At 40.6% G+C, this 12202-nt stretch overlaps 1 protein-coding gene across 3 annotated transcripts in view; it reads right to left on the minus strand.

Annotated features, from left to right (window-relative positions):
* Positions 1 to 12202, minus strand: part of TPD52 (tumor protein D52) — a 127541-nt gene that overhangs the window by 85566 nt on the left and 29773 nt on the right. For 2 of the 3 annotated variants that reach the window (XM_069004992.1, XM_069004991.1), the window contains exons 3-6: positions 11309 to 11457; positions 10312 to 10413; positions 3492 to 3540; positions 1597 to 3069 (exon numbers count right to left, since the gene is read on the minus strand). In XM_069004992.1, coding sequence (XP_068861093.1) covers positions 2953 to 3069; positions 3492 to 3540; positions 10312 to 10413; positions 11309 to 11457 — 417 coding nt within the window. In that variant the 3' untranslated portion in view covers positions 1597 to 2952. Of the gene's footprint in view, positions 1 to 1596; positions 3070 to 3491; positions 3541 to 10311; positions 10414 to 11308; positions 11458 to 12202 lie in introns of those variants that run through there. The other variant, XM_069004993.1, reaches the window with a different exon arrangement.

Raw genomic sequence — 12202 nt, forward strand, 5'->3', positions numbered from 1 at the left:
GGAGCCAGAGCCCGCGGTGCCGCTGCTCGGGCGCTGCTCCGTTCGCCGCGGGGAAGTCTCGGTGGCCCCTGGCGCGACCCCGCTGCCCCTGCGGACCGCGGGCACCACCACCCGCCATGGGCGGCCCGCGCGGCCCCACAGCGCCGCCGCCATCGCTGACCGGGGGCGGTACCTCCACCCCGGGCGCAGGCGCAACGCGCCGCGCTGAGGCGGACGGCGCCATCTTGAGTGAGGGACGGCGGGCGCCGCACCGCCCCCAGGCGACAGCGACTGGCTGAGGGGGACAGGGCTGAAGCTGCGCCAGGGAACGGGTGGGTCGCAGTCTGGGGGAATTTCTTCATGGCAGAGGTAATTACACATTGCAACGTGCTGCCCAGGGAGGGGGTGGAGTCACACTGGAGGTGTCTAAGGAAGGACTGGACGTGGTACTTCATAGAATAACCTGAGTTGGACGGGACCCACAAGGATCATCGAGTTCAAGCCCTGGTCCTGCACATGACACCCCAAGAATCACACCATGTGCCCGAGAGCGTTGCTCAAATGCTTCGTGAACTCCATCAGGTTTGGTGCTGTGGCCATGGCCCTGGGGAGCCTGTTCCAGTGCCCAAACACTCTGCATGAAAATCTTGTAATACCCAACCTGAACGTCCCCTGATACAACCTTCTGCCATTCCCTTTCATGCTCCACTTAGTGGCATGGTCTAGTTGACAAGATGCTGTTTGGTCATAGGTTGGACTCTCTGGTCTCAGAGGTATTTTCCAGCCTAACTGATTCTGTGATTACCACACTAGCCCTGAAAGCAAAGCTTCAGTGGTCACAGCAGCCCCAAGGCCACCTGCACTCGAGGAAAGGAAGGTGTGGGCAGAGGAAGATGCAGCAGAAGCTCCTTGAAGTGTAATAATGTGTTATAATAAAAGGACTGCCATGTGGCCTTAAAAAAATAAAAAGCCTTCCTTCAGAATACAGAAAGCTCAGCTCTGGACTAGATGACCTTTCTCTTTGTCAGTTAGATAAATAAATAAAAGCCCCATCCAGTAAGGATCATGTTCCAGAAGAACCTGTCCTACATGGTACTGACCCAAAAGAGGAAGAACTACATTCTCTCTATACCATTCAGTTCTCTGTTCCTTTGTTAAGGTGGAGCTGGCAGGGGCTGAAGGAACATGTCAACCCATTTTTTGAACTTCACGCTGTAACCAGAGCAGTTTAATTTTATGTCATGGCAGAGCACTGGAACAGGCTGCCCAGGAAGGTCGTGGATTCTCACTCTCTGGAGACATTCAAAACCCACCTGGACACCTTCCTGTGTAACCTGTTCTAGAGGTGACCCTGCCTCGGCAGGGAGTTCGGACTAGATGAACTCCAGAGGTCCCTTATAACCCTAACAATTCTGTGATTTTGTAATTTTATGTAGGCCACTAGAAGGCAACCTAGGCTCAGTCTTCTCTGGAAATGCCAAGCTCAGCCATGTAGATTCCCCCCCGTACTGTGGTATGTATCAGCACTGCTTTGAACCAAACTTAAAGGACTGTTTCAATTAGAAATAAAATTTCCTTACTTGTTCACATTATCCTCTATGTTCACAGGACAATAAATTCCTCACATACAGATTTTTATTAAGCTTCTCACATGTAATTAAGCATACATTCTATATCTGACATGCTAGCAAGGTTGTCAGGAGCCAACTTTTTTTCCTCCAGACACCTGTGTCTGCAGTTGAAGTTTCATGGATTTCACACAAATGTAGCAAAACTTGTTTCCAGTTCTAAGCACAGTGATAAAACGTTCTAACCATGTGGCAGAAACACACAAAACACAAGAAATTTGAGAAATACAGCAGACAAAACAAGGTGTAGGAGGACAGATCTTTTAAGAGAGCTATGCTGACTGATGACACTGTGTACCTCTCAAAACAGACTTCTGGAGTCAGGAACAGGGGTGTTGCTTGAGGTACAGGCCTTAAATACATAAAAAAGAGTAAGACAGGGTAGCAGATGTTTTCAGGGTTCAGCCTGCAAGGGAAACAATATTAGGATTTAGGAGCAATTCTCTTGATGACTGAAAAAGAACAACTTCCAGGGTCAGGCTTATTCTTCCAGTCCATGCTTTGTTAGTGTGAATGTGACACCACCACATGTGACTGAAGATGAATCTATTTGTGACTGGTCAAGTGTTCAGAAGAGTGTTATACCACAGTGACATCCTGTACAAAAAACAAGACTGAAAATATTATGGTGACTGAACCAAACCAGCACTATGAGACATCTTGCGTTGGTCAGAAGTTTCCTAGGTGGACAATGCATGGACAGATGGGTAAGCTTTAGATGTTCTGTATTACCTATCCACGCCTGCTGTATGAGGAACACACTCATAAGACAGTACATTCCTACCCATGTGTGATCCTGCTATAACTTGTGTCAAGCCTGCTGAAACTGAAGTCCTTTCTTTAGCTGGGAGTGATCCTTCCTCCATGTCCAGTCTCCTAGTCCAGTGTCCCTTGCAGGCAACACTCAACTGAAACAATCACAAGGGAGCCAAGTAACAAGCTTCAGTTTGGCAGCAGCAGTAGATTCATAAGGATTAAGTTGAGCAGTAGTTACAGATTGAAGAGAAATTATGTATCCACAGTATCTGTACAATATAATTCACTTCTCAAAAGAGGGTTTTTTTTTTCATTGCTATATTTTAAAGGTTGCCTTCAAATTACAGGTAAGTCCTTTAAATGCTTGAAAGGCATAGAAATTCCCCTTCCCACACAAAACTCCAAACAATGTATTTTAGTTTCAAAAATATTTTGAACCCACAAACAAGCTTGGTATCAGTTAATTGGGTAAAATAACTACGTGCTAAATAAAAGCACATCTGGTGGAAAGAGCGCAGAGAATGTTACAAGTGTGCTTGGTTTTTGCTTGCAGCATCTGGCAGTGGGTAGCAGGATGGAGGTAGAAATCTCAGTGGGTCTCTTCCTCTGTCTGTTCTGCAATAGTTTCTGTGGCACTGGCATTGGCAGCAGAGTTGAGAACTTCTCCAAAGTCTCCCCCGGCAGGTTTGCTTCCTCCAACTTTAGACTAGAACACAGAGAGAGGCCCAACATAGCACAGTAGTTACTTGGCATGCCAAACATGCTTAACTGTACAAAACCAGTACCTCTGCATGAGTTTAATAACTCTCTTCAACAAAGCAGCTTTTCCAGGTCTAAGAGACCTCCACAATATTCTGAAAACAAATCTGTACATATCTGGCAGCAAACACTCACCAGCAGATTAGTTCTTCTAAAGGCATCCTCCTGTATGAGGTGCAGGCAGCCCATTACTTTATTTGCAAAATCATTAGGCAGAGAAACCACTTCCGCAGTACTTAAAAAGTTGTTCATCTAAGCAGCTCTTCAACAGTTTACCAGTAACTAAAAAATAGGCTGCCCAGAATCTACTTGAGTCTTTTCTCCACATCCACAGCTCTAGAATCACCAAGGTGTTTTAGTAATTCTTACCTTTAAGTTTTCAACTTTTTCCTCAAAGGATTTGAAAGTAGGAGAATTTCTAGGAAAATAATAAAAAAGGAAGCACGAAATTAAAACCACATCTAGTTAACCTATAAATATCACAAAACAGGCAGACAGTTGCTTTTTCCCAACAGCAACATGAGATTTGTTTGGGGCTCTTTCCCTGTTTTAAAGATAGCCTAAAAATAGTTTACATCTGGACCCCCCAAGTACTACAAAATTAAAATTCAAACATACTCAAATTGCAAGCTCACTTTCATCTTTGGCAACTAAACACTGTCCAGTCCAGCAACAGGATCCTTCATATCAACATGGAAGGGAGAACTAGCAAGTATTTTAGATTTGGCTTATTATTTCCAGTGATTTCAAACATGTTTCTGGCTTAAAGCACTTGTTCAGAAAAATCTTAGTCCTCACTTCTGGTTAGCCTAATAAATTATTACTGAAGAAAGCTCATCAAAGTTTTTTCACTTTTTATAAGAAAACTAGTTCAGTTTACTTTGCTACATGTTCAATTAATAAAACATGGTTCACAGTGGCATTTTCTGCTAACATGTTAAATTTAAGCAAGACTCCCCCTTGCCTTTAAGTGCCAAAGGCAGCTGTAATTACAAATGGTAAGTTCTACATACAAAGAGCAGGACAGCTTGGGATTTCCAGTGCTGAGGGCTGGTGTACAATTCATTAGGGTCAGAAGAGTGGCTTCTGTGCAAATTTGTGCAACACTTTGTACACTTTTTCTGCCTTTATGTAGGATGGAAAATGCTTGCCTTCAGTGGACTGGGACTAAGGATTCATGGACTCAAAAATGTATTATATAAATATTAAAGACAAGGGTGTTTTTCAAAAGAAGTCTACAGCTTCCCTTCGCTTGGCGTTTGTGTAGGTCACTCACACTTAGCAGCACTCTTTTCCTTGGGAAAGCACACAGTGATACATGCATCAAACCAGACTCTCTCAGGAGATGGAGGGACACAGTGCCAAGCAAGAGGAGAGAAAAGGCAAGCACCCCAGATCACCAAGAGACTTTCTGTGAAACCACAGGGGCTTTTTTACTCACTTTCATTTTCAAAAACATATGCCAAGCTACTGCCTTTTAAACTTGGAATCACTTAGTAGCATTACATTCTAACAGACAGGGAAAAGCTGTTACAGTTTTCCAAACAGCAGGGAAATGTCACATTCCAGATGTTTGATAACCACCTCTGTTAAGCAGAAATAAAACAAATTTTATCCTATATGTACAGGAAATCCACTACAAAGCTGGGTGGGTTTTTGGTTTTTTTTTAAAACTATGTTAGTTGACTTAAGTTCACTTTGACTTGATTCCACACATGAAAAAAAATAAACCAAACAGCTGGATTATGCATACATTACCTCATAATAGGCATACTAATTGAATGTTGTATGGAGCGTATACTAAATGCCAGCATTAAGAGAAAAGAAAGCGAAAAGTTAGTTTAAGTATTACATTGAGAAGAAATTGGCTTAGAGAGCTGACTTCTGTAGACTACCTTTGGTAGACAGCCAAACAGTCTTACAGAGTCTTAGATAGTAACTGCTTGGATTTGCTTTCTTAAATTGCTTAGCCATGCACACACACACACAAGTACATCAGAGCAAAAGCTGTAGCAACCTTTTTCTCTTTTAGAAAGATTTGAGTGCCATGCTTCTTAGTACTTGGTTCTGCTTAGCTGCAACAGTCTGTCTACCCCTTGAGTTTCTCAAGCAACAGGAGTCATGCTGCATTTACAGTTTTCCCGATAGCAAGTAGCAAACACTTGAGAGATCAATCAACTAATCTTCCTACTGAAAGAATTATCCCTACCTCCAGAAGGCTTCCATTTCAATTCAGTGTAAGTTTTTTGCGCTCATCGATACAAATTATCTACTCATCAATATACATTATCCAACAAAAGCAGTCACATCAGTCAGTATTCAAGGTCAGGTTTATGCTGGAAGCAGGGATAAAGTCCTAGTCCTGTGTTCTGAAATTCATGGAGGATTTCTGTAACCTGCCAGTGCTCCTATACAGTTACTGTTTGTCTAGCAAGAACACACATCTACTCCTAGAAGGTGACTGGATATAGATTAAGGAGCTCCCAAATAACCTCAAGACCTGCCATCAAATTTAGTTCCATATAGAAAATGCCTGTTTACTGTCAAAACAAACAAGCCTTATATGTTAAATGTTTCTTATCAAATACAACAACAGTAACTTAGAATTATTACAAGTGATGATCTCAGTTTTTCATACCTATATATGGAATGTCAAAGTTTGTCTAGGCTTTATGACGTCTTTTAAGAGAATCCTTTCTAGGCAGTTGCTGGAGGAGGACAGGAGGGAAGGGAAACAACTCTCTCGTAAGATGTACCTCCAAACTTTCAATTAGCATCTCAGCACAATCAATGGAAGATACATTCACAGAAGAAAAAAAGTTCTATGTTTATTGCGGAACGAGTTTTAAGAGATTCTTTCTGAGGGCTCATCAGTAAAATACCATGATAGAATAAAACAACATGCACAAAAAGTTGCCTTAAGGTTGGGATCCCTTAAGGCAGATGCACAAATATAGGTTGATTTGTAGTTACAGCATACTGGGAACCAGATACACAAGGCTACAGTAATGTACAGCTATGTTTCATCTATTTCCCCACCCTCATTTCTCCTGTGTTTCATTCTTATGGATGGTCTGGCTTCTACAGGCTTCTCCAGAACACAAAGAAGCTGACTGTCTTCTGGACTGTAATTTATATTCCTCACTGTGATGTGGATTACTACAAGTTCTGGGTTTGCTACATGGCAGGTTTTATTACAGAACTGCACCGACACTAACTAGTCAATGCTCAGCCAATTCCCCTCACGCTACAAGAAGTTTCTCCCTGCAAGAAGATTAAGGCTAAAGAGGATTAAATACATATATTTACAAACTGTAGAACTGCTCACTATGAAAAACAACCTATAGTGTATTGCAGATATTTTAACAGGTGTCTACAGAAGTTTCATTTAATCTCAGAAATCATTTAATAAAAGAACTATTCATGCATTCATGACAAATTTACTTGCCATTGTACAACACACTTCTGTACACACTCAGTATCCATTTTGCAAAAGGACACCATAAAGTATTATATAGTTTTATCACACAATGATCTGGTTTGCAAAAGAACTGAATTAGATAAATGCAGTTGATTTTTTTTTTTTAACATAAATCACCTGTTCTTCAAATAGTGCAAAGAGGCACAGTTAAGCCTTGAACAGCTTTACAAAGAAAAGAACTTGTATTTCTTTTCCCAAATAACAGAATGCCACACTAAAGCATTCACTCAACTAGGCCATCAAGTTGGGCAGTTTGAAAAAGAGAAGCCCTCTTTGCAATGCTCAAAAGCAAATCCCTAGCTTAAAAAAGACAGTAAATAAAAAAGGCACAGCAAGCTGCTCTCCAGTCTTTTCCATATTTTGTATTGCATTAAAGTTTTCTTATCCTTTACACAATAATTTTTTTAAGCTACTCCATTGCCTTATATTTTGAAAAGGCATAAGGAGGTGTGCCAGTCCCTGCCTAGAAAACACAGCCTAACATTCACAGTAGCTAGTTACTTTTGTTAGTAGTTAAATTTCCAGCTGATATGCTGGTAAGTTATAGTATTTAGGAATCCAAGATCATAGATCAGACTTCTAAAGCAAGCAAAGAAAGTTATTCTGCAATCCCAGAGCAAGGCAAAGATGGACTTTCCTTCATTATATGGATGCAGAGCAGGAGGAGCCAAGCGCAAAGTCAGGACTGCTCAGAAGCTACATCTTGGTACTGCTATTGTTTTGCACAGAATACTGATGTTGCCTACACAAGGAAGGTTAGCTCATCAAAACTTCAACAAATTCTTACAAAGAGAATAAAAGTATTAAGAGAAACCTAAGAAGGAACAAGGTTCATTTTCATCATAACAAAGAGCAGCGGAAACAAATACAAAAAGGAAGCAAAAATATACTGACATTGCACTACCAGTTCTCCCTTCCTCTCCATTTCAGTGGTTTCCAAAATCACAGCTCCAGCAGCTGCCTCACTCCCTTTTGCAGCTCCCTATTAAATCACTTTGCAGCGCACGAATGAAAACCTGCATGTGATGTTTGCTGCATGGAATATGTAGAAATAGTCCAACATGGAAGAAATCACACCATTACAGCTGAGAAGTACCTCAACTAAAACAATGCAAGGGAAAGTGAAGCCACAATGAAGCCAATGTAAGAGTTTAAGAATAAAAATGCACCTGCATATTCAGTATTGGTTCAAATAAGTAACAGGCCCATCAGCTATAATTTCCAGGACAGAATTTAGGCATCTAAACCTTTCTGAAGCTCAGACTTGTCCTTGAGTAGTCATATAACCCTGGGACCTGAATTCAGTGGCTGAATTCCAGATGAATTCAGTTCTCATGAAAAACAAAACAACTTATAGGCTTTTAATCTCTTGTTTCAAGTACAACTAAGATCTTCAACAGCACTAATTCTTCACACTTTGGTTTTGTTTTCTAAACCCAGCTACTCCTGAATTTATAACAAAACTTTGCATTTCCATTGCCATGATTCTCCCTGAGCAGCACACCAACAGTGCAGACTTCTCTGGTACTGTTACAATCCCTCCCAGTGGCCCAGTTTCTGATAAAGTGTATTCAACACCCACAGAGCCACTAACTGGAGTAATTAGGACACTCTTAAGGTATTCCTGAAGTGGAAGACAGCTCTGAGTCTGTGCTTGTCCAGTGCAACAGTCTAATACTAATTGGGGAACACCATAGTCTTAAGGTAGAAAAGTGACTCCTGTTAAGTGAGCAGCTGAGCTCTGCATCCAAAACTAACAAGAGAAGTCTTCCAGGTTCCCATTGTCTCACTGATGCTAAAGGGGACATATTTCAGACTGGCTGCTATTCTCATACCTGATCAAACTGAGCTGACTTCAGAGTCTGAGTTCTCATCCTGTGATCATCCTTCTCATCCTGAGCATCCTGTGCCTCTGCCCATTTCCTCCCCTGGGACAACAGCTCCCAGTTAGTACTCTAGGAGCCAGATCCCAACATCTTTATAGAGATCCTACTGCTGTCTTTAGCTCCTTAGTGGGGGAGTACAGAAAAGATTAAGTCAGGCTCAGGTGTGCATAGATGGGCTGAGAGGCAATGGACAGAAGTTGTTACACAGGATTTTTAACTGCTGAAAACACTGAGTATTTGCTTAGAGCAAAGGTAATGTAGATGAAGTAACTAAAATACTGGCGCTGCTAAAGTAATCAACTCAAGGACTGTTTCACTGGACAAACTATGAACAAAGAACGTATAAACTATTTTACATTTAGACTCAAGTAATTTAGTTAGAGTCACAATGCTGAACAGCTACTGTAATAGACACAAAAAGGGGAAATCTCTACTCTGCCACGGCACAAACATTGTACAGACAAAGGAGGAATGCTGCATGCCATTGACCTCAACACCATATTCTGTCTCTTGACAAAAAACCTTGCAGAATCATTTTAGTGGGTTTCTTTCCCACAAGGAAGAGAGACTAATTATTATGTATACTCAAGATTTCATGTTCTGAGATAGTTACCAGGTGAACATGAAGAAACACCTTCCCTGACATTAACTAACACTGGAGAAAAGAAAAAATTACCTTTTACAGACAAAACTTTAATTAAAAATTTTAATGGAGACCGTCTGACTACATGCTTAGTTTCAGAAGCAATTCTTGTGCCCACCTTACCTAAAGGAATGTGAAAATGCCTGTAGTCTGCACAATGCCAGAGTAAGCATTAAAGAGAGAAAGGAAGTTCTGATAAATCTGAAGAAAAATAAGTAACTGTGTAGCTGTACTCAAAGTGTTTACTCACTAGACTTCAAAAAGCAAGAGGTTAATGGCATCACTTTCGAACGGCTGATTTTATTACACTGCTTCCAAAGCAGTAATATTCTGTGAGAATGTGTGAATTTCTATTTGCCCAATATTTGAAAAATAAGTTTAAAAATAACAAATTACCTGTGGAGATGAATAATTGTATAGGCTCCACTACTAAGAATTATATAATCGAGGAATTGTAAGTTGAGCATCTGATTGTATTGCATCCAGCAGGACTTTTGCAAGCAGCTCAATATGGTTCTAAAAATGACTGTCAGACTTACCTAATGTGTATGAAGGGCTGTGTCATTTGGCACACAGTCAAAACATGTAGCATGCCAACAGTAAAGAATTAAAAAGTGCCAAAAGTCTCTTAAAAATGTAATAAAATCAAGCCACTTCTATGAGGCAGAACAGCTTAGAAATAAATAAAACCCACCTGGAAGGAATCGACACACAAAACAAAAAAACCCAAACAAACAAACAATCAAATAAAAACTAAAAATAACAACCAAAAAAAAGCCAAACAAGAAAACACAAAAAGTTAAAGATACTACTTGTTTAAATATAATATTCCACAGGCTGAGAAAGAGAGCAGAAATGCTAGTGCTATGTATATCCCACAGAGGCAGGCAGAGACTGCCACCTGCAATCACACCAGAAAAGTAAGAGCAGCAGGGGAGGTAGTAGCACACATTGCTTCTCTCGCCTACGTAAAATACACACCACAGAACTGCTCAGCATCAGTGAGGACATACAAGCAGATTTTGCAGCAAGTCTCTTACCTCCCCTAAAACAGTTATTGAAGACTCTGGATAGATTAGCTTTTAGAAGCACTAGGTATGTTAATAGCATAAATTTATTGCAGTGATTACCCACTTAAACAAAAAATGCAATTACTTGGGAAAAGGTAAAGAAACCTACCTGACATCTTCAAATTTCTTGGTTATGACTGAACCAACAGAAGAAAAAGCAGCAGAAGCCTTCTGACCAGCCTGAGACAGGGTTTCTGATGTTCTCTTGTATCTGTGTTCAAAAAAAACATTTACTTTTTAATTATTTTAATAGAGCACATAAGGAACCTTTTAGTGTGTGTATATTCGTATCAAATGCAGAGGTACACTTCAGCTTTCGGGTCTAATGGAAAACCTGCTTAAGGCATTATTTTGAGCCTTTGCAGTCCCTTCTGGCATCTCTGCCACCTCTGACTTCAGACCTGGTTCACCAACATGCAACTACACTACCCCACCCCTAGAACAGATGCTATCTGCTATTGCAGGATTTAGTAAAATATAAAGTAAACTCACACAGAAAACACCCCAATCAACAACAACAATAAAAACCTCAAAAAACACAAAAGAAAACAAAACACAAAAAAACACCACTATGTGCACACACACTGAAAAAAGGTCTATTTTTTGTGCCAAGTGTCTAAATTCTCGTACCACACAGTTCTGTCAATAAAATTCACCATAAAAAGTTTGGGGTACATCTTGTTACATTCTGTGTAGTCGTTGTTGCAGAAGGTAGCTTGCTCTAGGCCTTAAGCTAACACTTGTGTTTGGCAAGAACAGTAACTGTGACTTCATACTCTTCCTGCATGGGCTCAGTTTACAACAATTTCTGAGAGTGGAAAAGAAGGATATTCTGTTGGACTTAGGACACCTTGGTATCTCAGATCTATCAGACAAAAAAAATGTGTTAGAATAGCCCATATTTTGGTCATTCTTCCTTCACATGAGATATGGCTAGCAGTGTTCTTCTTTAAAAAAATAATCTGTGTTAATTTACCCAGAGAAGTTTTAATACAACTTAACTTTGTGTTATTTATACTCATTTCACAAGAACAGTGTGTTTAGACATGACACAAGATCTAAACAGTTTTCAACAGTCTAAACAATCATGATAAGCTGGTACATACGCTGTGGTTGATGTAACGTCTTGCCAGCTTTTGGTAATGTTCTGCCTTAGTTCCTGTAGTGAGTTAATTCCCAGCTTTCTCTTGATTTCTGCTAGATGCTTCTCTTTGGCAGCTAGCACTTGTGAGAGCGTCTGGATTTCCTCTTCCACCTGTGGCAGGAGAGTTGTTAAAAAGTGGTAAACAGTTAACATGCAATTTACCCAACCATTTAACTGTATTTCTTTTAAAGCATCTAGTAGACATCAGTAATGGGAGGGCTAACAGAGGTTTTTAACATTGCCTCACAGTCATTCCTAAATACAAAAAGAGAAATGCAACATAGATTACAAGAGCTAGTGAGAAAGTAATCTACTTGCAGCTAGCTCTGTTACTGGAATATGTACAAGGAAGTTGCTAACTCGAAGACTTCACAGTTAGAAATCAATAAAGGTTGAAGATTAGTCAAACCTGAGACAATGGCCAAGCCTGTATTCTACTTCCACGTCAGGTAAGATACCAGTGTGTGACCAGTATCAGGAAGCTGAGCATGTCTGATCCATACACAAATTTTGTCTCCTTGCTTCACCAGAAAGGTCCTTTTGTGGCTTAAGCCAGCACCTATTGACTGGATCCAGCCACGGGAGTGACTTCCCCAGAGCAGGTGTGGAAATGGGGACAGACTGAGCAGTCAAAACCCACACAAACATAAAACAAACACACAGCACCTGCTCTGTAACTAGAAAACCATATTGTTTGTGTATTTCCTTCTTTACTCAGATGGTCACTTAAGCTTCTCCTAGAAGCATGACCAGAGATGTCAGCACAGTTCTACAGTGCCATTCTGTGAGCTATAGAGAAGTGACAGAGGCACTAAAGCCATGTGTACAAAGGCAAGGGCATACCTCCAATCCTGCT

Source organism: Aphelocoma coerulescens, chromosome 2 (genome assembly GCF_041296385.1).
Source record: "Aphelocoma coerulescens isolate FSJ_1873_10779 chromosome 2, UR_Acoe_1.0, whole genome shotgun sequence".
In the NCBI taxonomy this organism is placed as follows: domain Eukaryota; kingdom Metazoa; phylum Chordata; class Aves; order Passeriformes; family Corvidae; genus Aphelocoma; species Aphelocoma coerulescens.